The 12,277-nt window shown below is 48.4% G+C and overlaps 1 protein-coding gene and 1 pseudogene across 3 annotated transcripts in view; one reads left to right on the top strand and one right to left on the bottom strand.

The window, feature by feature from the left end:
• The window catches only part of XXYLT1 (xyloside xylosyltransferase 1), a 185,855-nt gene extending 177,070 nt beyond the window's left edge, over positions 1–8,785 (bottom strand). For both annotated transcript variants that reach the window (XM_082393317.1, XM_082393318.1), the window contains exon 1: positions 8,155–8,785. In XM_082393317.1, coding sequence (XP_082249443.1) covers positions 8,155–8,658 — 504 coding nt within the window. In that variant the 5' untranslated portion in view covers positions 8,659–8,785. The remainder of the gene's footprint in view (positions 1–8,154) is intronic.
• Positions 8,786–9,240: 455 nt separating this feature from the next.
• On the top strand, positions 9,241–12,277 carry LOC309629337 (heterogeneous nuclear ribonucleoprotein D-like pseudogene; annotated as a pseudogene). The gene is made up of 2 exons (XR_014249484.1): positions 9,241–9,334; positions 9,377–12,277. The product of XR_014249484.1 is annotated as a heterogeneous nuclear ribonucleoprotein D-like pseudogene (transcript).

Genomic DNA, 12,277 nt, shown 5'->3' with positions numbered 1-12,277 from the left:
AAAAACACAACGAGATGCTACCTCACACCCACTAGGATGGCTAGAATCAAGACAGACAAGTGCTGGCAAAGTTGTGGAGAAATCGGAACCCTCACACATTGCTGATGAGAATGTAAAATAATAATACAGCTACTCTGGAGAAGGCTGGCAGTTCCTCACACTTACTATATGACCGAGCTATTCCATGCCCAGGTATATATATACCCAAGAGATCTGAAAACACATATCCTCACAAAAAGTTGTAAATGAATGTTCACAGCAAATTATTCACAATAGCCAAAAAGTGGAAACTCAAATGTCCATCAACTAATGAATGAATAAACAAAATGTGGTATAGCCATACAATGGAATATTATTCAACCATATAAAGGCATGAAGTACTGACACATGCTGCAACATGAACCTTAAAAACATTACACTAAGTGAAAGAAGCCAGACACAAAAGGTCCGTTTATATGAATGTTCAGAATAGGCAAATTTACAGAAAGCAGGTTAGTGGTTGCCAGGGCTGAGAGAAAAGGGGGAATGGGAATGACTGCTGATGCGTATGGAGTTTCTTTTTGGGGTGATGAAATGTTCTGGAATAAGGATCATAATTGAACAACCTTGTGAATATATTAAAAACCACTGAATTGTATATTTTTTGATATTAAGCAATCTGTCTACAAAGCCAATAATAAGATATATTTCTGATTCTAATGACATCATGAAAGAACTGCATTTCAATGATCTGTGACAATGTTATAGTAAGGGAGATCTCAAATTTTTCCAGTTTTGTTGAACTGTATATTTTAAAAGGGTGAATTTCATGGGATGTGAATTACATCTCAGGTTTTTTTAACCGCAAGAAAATGTAATCATCTGTCTTTCAAAAAATGACCTATTGGAACAGAGAACAGTCAAGTAATCATAAACAATGACTGTTACCCAAAGCTGGAACACTTCATACATGCACTGAAGCCCCACAGCAAAATCACCCAGGTGTCAGTGTATTTCGTCTACATGATGATCGCTGGTCTTATGTTATGGGCTTTGCCTTACAATTTCAACAAATACCTGTGAAATTATCCAGAGTATAGTGTACATGATACAATAATGCTATACAAATTTCTTCCCTACAGATCCATGACTAAAGCTTTCCATGAGAAACATGCACTGGTACATGAACTACTACAGTTGTATCATGAACATATTATAATTTAAAAGAGTTCCATTGCATTTGGTAAATTCTCCAAATTCTATAGTATAAAATGTCAGTTAATCTTTTCAAAGAGCCTCTCACTTCAGGATACATTTCTTTGATCACCTCTTTCCCAGACGGTCATAACTTAGTCAAAAGGTTCCTTCTGGTCAAGGTTCCTGCTGCTGTGACATGCCGGAGAAGCTGCACAGCAATGTCACCTGTTTGTCATTAGCTTAATTGAGACAGCCAGCATCGAGGTCTTTACCCTCAGGCTTCTTTCAAGCCCCAACTATGAGCTGAGGCTTTTCAAAGCCACTCACAGTTTTGCTCTTGCAGTAAAAGAAACTCTGCAAATTCAGAAGAGGTGTGCAAAGAGCTTTAACACTTTTCTTGTTAGCCCAGTCCTCAGCACACGCTCCTGAAATCCAACAGTCTCTTTTAAGTGTGGAAAGCACAAGGCCTCCTTCTTGTTCCTACGTGTTATCTGGAGACAAAGCAACCCAGCCTCGTGCTCTGAGGAGGCTGAAATCTGATGTACGAGGGGCAGATCCCCGAGGACTCTTCTATGATTTCTTGGGTTGAATTAATATAGCTATCAATCAGTTGACTATAAAATATTACTGAGAGCCTAGAAAGTGCCAGGAACTGTGCTAAAAATATAACGGTGATGGAAGAAGAGGGAACACCTCTGTTTCCATTGTTTCGCGCCATCCATATGGAGGACCCCCCCCCCTAACTTGACCAGCACTCCCCGCCTCCTGCCCCCTCCTCAGCCCTCCTTCCCGACCTGTGCACACTACCACCTCCCTTAGGGAAGGAAGAGAAACTGCTGTGATGGGCGAGTTTGGGAGGCAGGCTGCCCCAGCATCCTCTCCTCTCCTCTGGAATTAGCCTCCGAGAGACTGCCCTCCCTGCAAGGCGGCCAGCGGCCGTCCAGAGCTGCCTGTCCTTTCAGAAGTCTGTCTGGTCTGTACCCCGGGTTGGGAGGCGCCTGTCCCTGTGTCGGTCTGTCACGCCCAACTCAGGCCAGAAACAGGGGTGACATTTACGGGGTGCCTGTCCACTTCAGCAGATGAAGAAGGTAAGTAATGCTCTGCCCCCCGCGGAGATGATACTCCAGTAGGGAGCGGCAGAATGCAAACTAGGAAACAGGGTAGTGACTTTCCAAACTTGCTTCCTGATGTCCAAAGAGCTCTCGCTCTCACTTCCTTCAGCCCCTGCTCAGATGTCACCGAATCCATGGGGCCTTCCCTGACCAGCTGTACAAAACAGCCCACAACTCCACACCCCAACACAGGAACGCTCCCTGTGTCCTTATCCACCTTTACCTTTCTCTATACAATGGATCACGATCTGACTCACTCTACGTGGACAGGTTCGTTTGTTTAAAGTCGATCTCCCACACACCCCCAGAGCCCCAGAATGGAAGCTCCATGAGGGCAGGGACTGGTTCTCTTCCCACTGGCACAGGCACCTAAAACAGGGCCTGGTGCCAGGGAAGCGCCCAAGAACATCTGCTGAATGAATGAGCACATGAGTACGTGCTACAAACAAGGTGATGGGAAAGATAACGAGGGCTAGGGTGGCTGCTGCTTTAGAAAAGGGGTTCGGGGAAGGCGTTTCGGAGTCGTTACCATCTGAGTGATAACACAGTGACGGCACAAGAGAAACAGCACAGGAAGCAATCCTGCTGTGCCCCTGAGGGTGTCCCACAGGGCTGGGTACGCTCCCCCAGGCCTCTGCAAGGGGCTGGCCACCCCGAAAAGGAGAGAGGAGATGGCTACAGGGTCCCGTCAGTGCTGAGTCCCCAGAGGTCGGCAGAGTAGAACCATGCTGTGAGGCTGGACACACAACAACGGACGCAGCAGCACTGGACTCCCTGCACAATACAGCAAGGCTGCGTTTAATCCTTACCGCCCCGTGGGGGATGGGTGTTTAATCCTCATTTTACAGGAGGCCCGGGAGGCCCTGAGAGGCGCGGGGGGTTGTCCACAGTCACCAGCTAGTAACTGGCCACTGGGGTTTAAACTCAGTGCTGTCTCCCTCCCTCAGGACCATGTTGTGCCCAACCCAGCAGGTTTAGCAACAGGACAGGCTGTACGTGGAGGTGACGCTAAGCGACACGGGTACCTGGGTGGCAGGGGGCTGTGCCTGTCCCCCCTCTGTGTCTCCTGCATTTGTGCATTCAGGGTCCAACACACAACAGGTGCTTAGTCATTCATAGGGCTTCCACATGCACGGGAGGCTCCTGAGGGAGATGACTGGTTGCCTAGCCCAAAGCTTCCCCTCCTCTCCTTATTAACTATTTTTAACTGGAACTCTGCTTTGGTTCTTCCTCCATCCTGCGGCTGCAACACAGATGTGATGACTAAAGCTCTAGCAGCCATTCTGGCCCATGAGGACAAGGGCCACTCTGTGGGGATGGTAAAACAGAGCTGGAGGGGCCTAGGACCCTGATGACGTCACGAAGCTCCTGTGCCAGCCCAGGAACGCCTCCTACCTCTGGACTCCATTTAGATGAGAAATAAAGCTCCATCTTGCTTAAGCTACCACCATGTGGGATTCCCATGGCATATTCTATCAAACTTAATGCAAAAGGAAGCCTTATGGAACACAAGCCTGGACCTAAGTTTTAGAAGGGTGAGATCCCACTGGACAGACAGAATGAGACAATAGATGGCTCGGAAGCAAAGCGAGCAAAGCTCCAGGAGAAGGGACAGCGTCTCCTGCAGCTTAGTGGGGAAAGGCTGAACAAGGAAGCTGAGGCCAGCAGCTGTGGGCCTAGAATGTTGGAATGACCTGGAAGACAGCGAGCCGGGAGCCAGGGGGTTCTGAGTGGTGTGATAAAAGCCCCATTTTAACAAGATGAATGAGCCTTCCCCAAGCCAGCACAGCCAGGATAGCCTGAATGAAAGGCAAATGCTCCCTGAAGGTCTACTCTGTGTCAGGCATTGTGCTCACAAGGCAGGCCGCACAGAGGCAAGGATGCCTGAGCTGGGTCTGAAGGTGGGCAGGAAAGCACCAGGCCCTTCTGCATCCCTTTTACAGCAGGGACTTCCATGCCTGCTGCCACAGCCTCGTACAGATTCAGATTTCCAGGCCCCATCAGGCGATTCTGACCCACAGGCTGGGGCAGGGTCCACGAGTCTGTATTTTGAATAACTGTCCCCAGGAGATTCTGATACAGTTAGTCCACAGACTTATTAAATGAGCTAGAAGCAGCTCCTATCCTGGTACCTCGAACATAACAGGTTTGGATGTTTATTAAATAAGTGAACAAATAGTATATTTCCATAGTGTTAGGAGATAACAAACCAGTGGATTTTGAAAGACTTTCAATAATGATTCGAAACAAGATTTTTCTGGTTAAGTGAATAGCTTTTTAGCTAGTATTTAGTTAACCAAAATGTAATCTAAAGTCACTAGTAATACTCTATGATCAATTTCTGCAACCATTTCGGCTCAACCATTTCTGTGTCACTTGAAAATGGCCTGAGAAGAGACCTCTGAGCGTGAGCACGCGTCCTAGGCCGGCTCACTGCAGCCCTGTCCTGCATCCTGCACCCCTGGCGGAGTCCCAGATCCCACCCGGAGGGAGGAAGAGCTTTCAGGCTGTCTCCAGACAGCCGGGTGGGCCAGGAGCTGCCTTCCTCTTCCCAAGGTGTTCTTACACACTTTAGGGCAACTCTCCCTGGGAGTGGACTGTTCTTTTACCTTATCTTACAAGAGAGAAGTGCTCCTTAAAGGGGGAACATGGTACAAAGAGAAAAACATTGGCCTAGGACTTGAGTCTAGCCCCAGCCTTGTCAGTAACTCCCCAAGTGGCCTTAGGCAAGTTTCCTCGCCTGGGCTGCTATATGCTCTTGAAGATCCCTTCCAGCTCTGATGCAACTGGGGTGAGAATTTCTAGTGTCATTCTTCCTAATTGATACTGAAAAAATAATTCCCATATAAGATGCACTCCCATATGTAAGACATGATGCTCGCTGCTAGGGATACACTTAAGAGAGGTCAGGGTCCAAGCCCTTAAGGTGCTTACAGTCTAGCAAGGTAGACAAATAACTCATTCAATAATTACATAATGACAACTGTGAGAAATGCTACTATGGAAAAGTCCTTGGTGTGATGAGAATGTACAATGGGGGCTCAGGAAAGGTTTACCAAGGAAATAACATTTATGCTGAGACCTGAAAGCAGAGTACCAGTTAAGGAAGGGGGGGGTGGGGTGGGAGGTACTCCAGGTAGAGGGAAAGGCATGTGTGAAGTGGTACCAGAAGACACATTCCAAACCTGAGGAAGAATTAAATGACAACTAAAATGAGGCAAACCTTTTAGGACTACATATTTAAAGAAAAAAATAAAACAAAAAGAGCACCTTTTGGCACAAACAGAAAACAGATTCACAAAAAATCGTTCAAAAGGAATAGGAGCAATTTTAGCTAGAACTGATAAACCCTTATCTGAACACAGCCATCTGGCTGAAAGCCCCCAGACCCTCATTCCTCAAGCCTCAGTAGGGGTGGTGTCAATTCCCTCAGGTCATCTGCAGCTGCCTCAGGCCTTGGGTGATGGCTATGGCTGTCAGAACTGGGCCCAGCAGAGGGAAGGAGTCAAAGCATGAAACACAGACTCCAAGAAGGGAAGCTGGCCCTGAGACTGGACCTGCCCTGGACAAGTATTTCTGGTGCCCATTATGTGCCAGGCGTAGGGATGGGAGATAAGACATCGTACAGTCTACAGCACCAGGGAGGTACACGAGGAAGAGGAAGACGTGTCTTTTGAATGGGGGTTCCTTGGACGGCTCCGAGGAGGGGATGGTATCCAAAGATGGGCAAGACTCGGCGACGCACACAGAAAGGGTATCCTGACAGTGGAATGAAAGAAGCAGAGGCATGTAGGCTGGAAAGCACTGAGTTTGCAACAAGATACAAGCTGGAGCTGGAGCTCGAGAAGGGGACAGTAGAGCCCTAGCAATGGAGGAGATAGGCCTGAGTTGTGACCTCTGACTCAGAAAGTGGAGAGATGACATGTTGGTCTTCAAGGCGGTGTCTGGAGAGCTGGTCAAATCCCAGCTTTGCCCAGACTGGCCCTATGATCAAGGGCCCTTGGTTTTCTTCCTTGGACTAGCCCAGAATTTCTCAAACATTAAAGTCCCAAGGACCACCTGGAACAGGTTGCCAGGCCCTACCTCCAGAGACTGCAATTAGGGCAAATGCGATGGGCCCCAGGCTGAAAAACCCCAGGTCAGACAGTGGGTGCCAAGGGCCTGGCCAGCCACAAGCTCCAGTACCTGGATTCTTGGCCTCCTGTACATGGAATCCAGACCCAGGTACCTCTCCCTGACTATGGTGGGTGTTCCTGATGGGCTCATTTGTTCTGGGCAGAGGACAGACTTTTGATGCTATGGGGGGGAAGCTGGAAAGGAGAGCTGTGGAGGGCTGGGCACAGATTGTCCCCAAGTCTATGGACATTCCTGGGGGAAGGTGAAAACTAAGTAAAGAGTGGCCAAGGGCCCAGGAAGGAAGGAAGGACATTCTGGGTGGAAAGTATAGCTTATGTAAAGGCACATTCAGTACAGTTAAGACCTAAGGTGCACGTAGGGGAAGGACAAGAAGGTCGGCCGAAGAGGAGAGCCAGGGCCACAACACAGACAGCCCTACCAAGAAATTAGAACTTGATTCTGCAGACAACAAACAACAGACCCCTGAACCCTGCAGGATCCTGGCATCAGCTCCCCTTAGTCACTCACTGGGCACAAGCACATGGAACACTACTCTTGCCTCACCGCCCATCCCCCCACCATCAGGCTCCATCCTTTAAGATCACCTACTATTTCTATCCCAAAATCTGACCTTGGATCCCCTCTGTGCAACTATTAGGTCAAAACGAGGCAAGCAATTTAACTGAGACCATTAACTCTAAGTTAGGAATCCAATCTCTGACAAGCAGAGCCAGGAGGTGAAGCGAGATGATGGGGATGCAGATGGGTCCAGCCTGGGACAAGGTGACTAGCTCTGCTCTCCCCAGATCTTATCCGTACCTCCTGGGAGGAACCGGTGCTTCTCTAAATGGGTTCAGGACCCTTGAGGGTAGGGGAGAAGGGGGCACACAGAGGAGATGAGATGGTTCACACTGACTGGGTTTGGGCTTGACTAGTTCCGACTGAAATACCTTAGAGAAATGAGCTATTTGAAATGTCACTGTAACTTGAACAATTCAAGCGGCCGAAGACCCTGTCCAGCAGACTCTGCACCAGAAGCATACTGGTACGTTCAAATGACCTGCTCCATCCTCAAAAGTCAAAGACTGAGGGGCTTCCCTGGTGGCGCAGTGCTTAAGAATCCGCCTGCCAATGCAGGAGCCACGGGTTCGAGCCCTGGTCCGGGAAGATCCCACATGCCACGGAGCAACTAAGCCCGTGAGCCACTACTGAAGCCCGCGCGCCTGAAGCCCCTGTTCCCAACAAGAGAAGCCACCACAGTGAGAAGCCTGCGCACCACAAGGAAGAGTAGCCCCCGCTCGCTGCAACCAGAGAAAAGCCCGCGCGCAGCAACGAAGACCCATCGCAGCCAAAAATAAAATAAATAAAATAAAATAAATTTATTTTAAAAAAAAGTCAAAGACTGAGAAGAATAAAAAGAGGGGCAGGCTCTGAAGGCACTGACTGCTGAATCCTGTAACGCTAGCAAAGAGGGGAAGTGCCAATTCTCAAGGAGGCCGCAGTTAAAGGGGTAGACGCGTCAGGGTAGTCGGCTAACACCGAGGCTCCCGGACACGCCCCCGGACGCTGCCTCCAGCGTGCTGTGAATGCACACTTCAGCCAGTGGGATCGGGTTGAGAGGTTACGCTTCTACTGGCGTTGGCAGTGGGCAGCGCAACGAAGACACCTCCCTCCTGACCCCTGGAGCCTGGCCGGGCGCGCGCGCTGACTGAGCCACCCGCCCGGAACCTCCGGCTGAGGCCCCGCTCACCTTGCACTTGAAGCCGGCGGCGGGCGGTAGCAGCTCCCGCAGCAGGGCCTTGGCCACCTCGCGGCTGGCCTCCTCGCTCACGAAGTGCAGGTTAAGCACCTCGTGCGCCTCGAACTTAGCGAGGCGCAACAGGGAGCGGAGCGCGACGCGGGCCTTGGCCTGCAGCGCGGCATTGTGTTCCGCCTTGGTGAACATCATCAGCAGGTGGTAGTCCACCGGCCCGGCCCCGCCGCCCTCCAGGCTCTTGGCCTTAGCACCCGGGGCCGGCGCCACGGAGCCCTGCGGCAGCTCCGGCACAGGCGGCGAGGGCGCGGCGGGGGCTCCGGCGCGGGCCTCCTTCAGCCTCTTGGTGGCGCTGGAGAAGGTCTCCCGGCCGGAGCCGAGGTAGTAGAAGGCACAGACGGCAAGCGCCGCGGCCAGCAGCAGCGCGCAGTAGTGGGAGCGCACAGCGCCCAGACGTGCCATGGCCCGAGCGCATGGGGGCGCGCCTCGGAGGAGACCCATGCGCCACCCGCCCGCGGACAGGGCGGCCGGGGAGCCGCAGCGGAGAACAGTACCCCTGCAGCTACTTAGTAGCCCCGGCGGCGGGCGGCAGCCATGGCGGAGGCGGAGCCGCGCTGCCAATCCGCGGGCGCTGATGCGCCGAGAGGCGGGGCCAGGGCTGCCCGGCAGCCGCTGGGTCCTAGGCTCAGAAGGATTACATCGGGGATGCGCCGCGGGTCCGCAGGAGCCGCCCCTGAGTGGTCAGAGAAGCCGGTGAGGACTCGGACATACAGGCCAGCTGGCTGTACCGTCCGTGAAAAATGGCCCTCTTGAGTGCCCAGCCCCAGACGCTAGAAACCGAAGCTAAGACTTCGGTAGCAAAAAGACTAAACTGGACTCACAAAGAAAAATTTTCTCTATATACCTTTTCCCCCCTAATTTCTTGAAGGCTTTAAGTCCTCTCTCCGACTCCTCTCACACCTTGGAGACTATCAGGGGCTAAAGAATTTAAACTAGCAACTCCCTCCCTATTCTCGGTGAAGTAGGATTGACACCCGAGGTGTAAATGGCCTGCTCACCTCACTTGGCACCTCTGAGGCGGACCAGAGGCAATCTAAAGGATACTTTTTTTTTTTTTTAACTTTAACACTTTAAAAGAGGCTTAATATGTACCTCTTTTAACTGAGGCATAACTGAGGTCACTTGCCCAGGGTTTTGCAAATTCTGAGGCATAACTGAGGTCACTTGCCCAGGATCACACAGTGGCAGGTTTGACGATATAGTTGGACACTGCCAACTACATAAAAACCCATTAACTTGAGTCTTCTGAGGACCAATGACACACTACAGTGTTTATGTAAACATGTACAAGTGGTCTGCATGCTTGAAAGAGGTGCAGGTGAAAACGCAGGCACAAATGCACTCACAAATTCTCTCACCCGTTTACTGTGCCATGCCATTATTTCTCAAAGTGTGGTCCCCAGAACCACAATTCATCTCGTTTTTAACTCTTCTTCTTTTCAGTTGGAGCAACACTTCTCTGAAAAACCTTGGACCTCTGAAGAATGCTTAGCAACAAGTTCAATACATGGTACTCACCTTGGGTGGGTTGGGGGGAAACAATAGCAAAATTATCTCACTTTAGTAACAGGTATTACTTTAGTTCATTTAATCCACACAGCTCTAAGAGGTAGAGGTATTATTTGCTTATTTGCACTTTACAATTGAGGAAACTGAGATTTAGAGAAGTGAACTGCCCAAATCTAGTTGGCTAGTAAATAATGGATCCCAACTCAAGCCATACCACTTCCCAAGCCCAAACTTCCAGCCAAGATTAGCATTTAAAGTGGTAACTCAGACTCTGAGTTGTGTGTATTTTACCACAAGCTTCAGCAGATGACATTGTGGTTAAGAGAGCTGGATTTGGGCGTGGGCGGGGGGCGGGGGGGGGGGGGAGCAAGATGGCAGAGTAGGAAGACCCTGAGCACAGCTGCTCCCACAGGCACCAGAAAGCTGGATTTACAGCTAACTAGGAGTTGTTAGACTTCAGGGGAGGTACTTAATCTCTCTGAGCTGCAATCATACCCATATGTAACATGGGGCTAATATTAGTACTTATGCCTCATAGGGTTATGAGAGATAATCGATAAAACACAGTTAGAATAGTGTCTGACACTTAGTAAACAATAAATATAAACTATGCTAGAAACACCAAACTCTAAAACAAAGTCTAAATATCCAACAAGTACAAAATACAATTTAGCAACCATAGCTTTTCTAGAGTATTTACAAATTCTAAACCCCAAATATCCATTAAGACTTTATTACATGTACCACAGAATCTCCACCACTGTGTGCTACCATTGTATTATTACATTCTAATTATTGTTCATTAATAAGGGGGAAATAATTCTGGAATTGTACCTTTTAGTCCACCCACCTACACCATCAATAATGTGGATTTTTCCTCTGCCATTTATTCTGGAATTTATTCAACAAATATATTTTTTCAGACCTTTATAAGATCACTACTCCTGGAATTTATGGATAACAAATGAATAACAAGATAATTTAAATTTTACATAGGAAGTCAGTAGACACAGGAAAATACTCAAGAGACTGGTCTTTTCTCCAAGCTTCTTCATCCTCAATTCTTTGACCATAAAGAAAAATTAATGTTGTAGCTTCCCTAGATATACTGCTGACTGGAATCTAAAATAGTGAGTTCAAGGTAGCCAGTGATTTATTTGATAGATATCAGATATCAAGTGACTACTACATGCCAAGCATAGTAGCACCTGGGGATACAGCAGTGAAGAAACAAAAGCCCTGCCCTCATAGAATTTACATTCTAGCAGGGAAAACAGACAAATAAGAAAAAGTATGTAGGCCGCCGCCGCTGCCGCGACTCAGACTGCATGCCAGTACCCCTGGCCGACGACTCAGCCGCTATGGAAGACGTGAACGAGTACAGCAACAGAGAGGAATTTGCAGAGGGGTCCAAGATCAACGCGAGCAAGAATCAGCAGGATGACGGTAAAATGTTTATTGGAGGCTTGAGCTGGGATACAAGCAAGAAAGATCTGACTGAATATTTGTCTTGATTTGGGGAAGTTGTAGACTGCACAATTAAAACAGATCCAGTCACTGGAAGATCAAGAGGATTTGGATTTGTGCGTTTCAAAGATGCTGCTCGTGTTGATAAGGTTTTGAAACTGAAAGAACACAAGCTGGATGGCATATTGATAGACCCTAAAAGGGCCAAAGTTTTAAAAGGGAAGGAAACCCCCAAAAAGGTTTTTGTGGGTGGATTGAGCCCAGATACTTCGGAAGAACAAATTAAAGAATATTTTGGAGCCTTTGGAGAGATTGAAAATATTGAACTTCCCATGGATACAAAAACAAATGAAAGAAGAGGATTTTGTTTTATTACATATACAGACGGAGAGCCAGTAAAGAAATTGGTAGAAGGCAGATATCATCAAATTGGTTCTGGGAAGTGTGAAATCAAAGTTGCACAACCCAAAGAGGTATATAGGCAGCAACAGCAACAACAAAAAGGAGGAAGAGGTGCTGCAGCTGGTGGACGAGGAGGTACTAGGGGTCATGGCCAAGGTCAGGGCCAAAACTGGAACCAAGGATTTAATAACTATTATGATCAAGGATATGGAAGTTACAATAGTGCTTATGGTGGTGATCAAAACTATAGTGGCTATGGCGGCTCTGGTTATACTGGGTATAACTATGGGAACTATGGATATGGACGGGGATATGCAGACTACAGTGGCCAACAGAGCACTTACGGCAAGCCATCTCGAGGGGGTGGCAATCACCAAAATAATTACCAGCCATATTAAAAAGGGACGTTGGAGAAAACAGGAAGAGATTGCTAAAGCAACCCATCTTGCAAGGACAACATTGAAGATTGGTCTTCTGTTGATCTAAGATGATTATTTTGTAAAAGACTTTCTAGTGTACAAGACACAACTGTGTCCAACTGTATATAGCCGCCAATTAGTTTTCTTTTTTACTTTGTCTTTTGCTATCTGTGTTATGACTCGATGTGGATTTGTGTTTATACAAATTTTATTTGTATGATTTCATGTTAAACCTCAAATAAATGCTTCCTTATGTGATTGTT

This window comes from Balaenoptera borealis, assembly GCF_965194805.1.
Source record: "Balaenoptera borealis genome assembly, chromosome: 5".
NCBI lineage: Eukaryota > Metazoa > Chordata > Mammalia > Artiodactyla > Balaenopteridae > Balaenoptera > Balaenoptera borealis.
The sequence above is the reverse complement of the archived record's forward strand: the minus strand, read 5'-3'. Positions and strand labels throughout refer to the sequence as shown.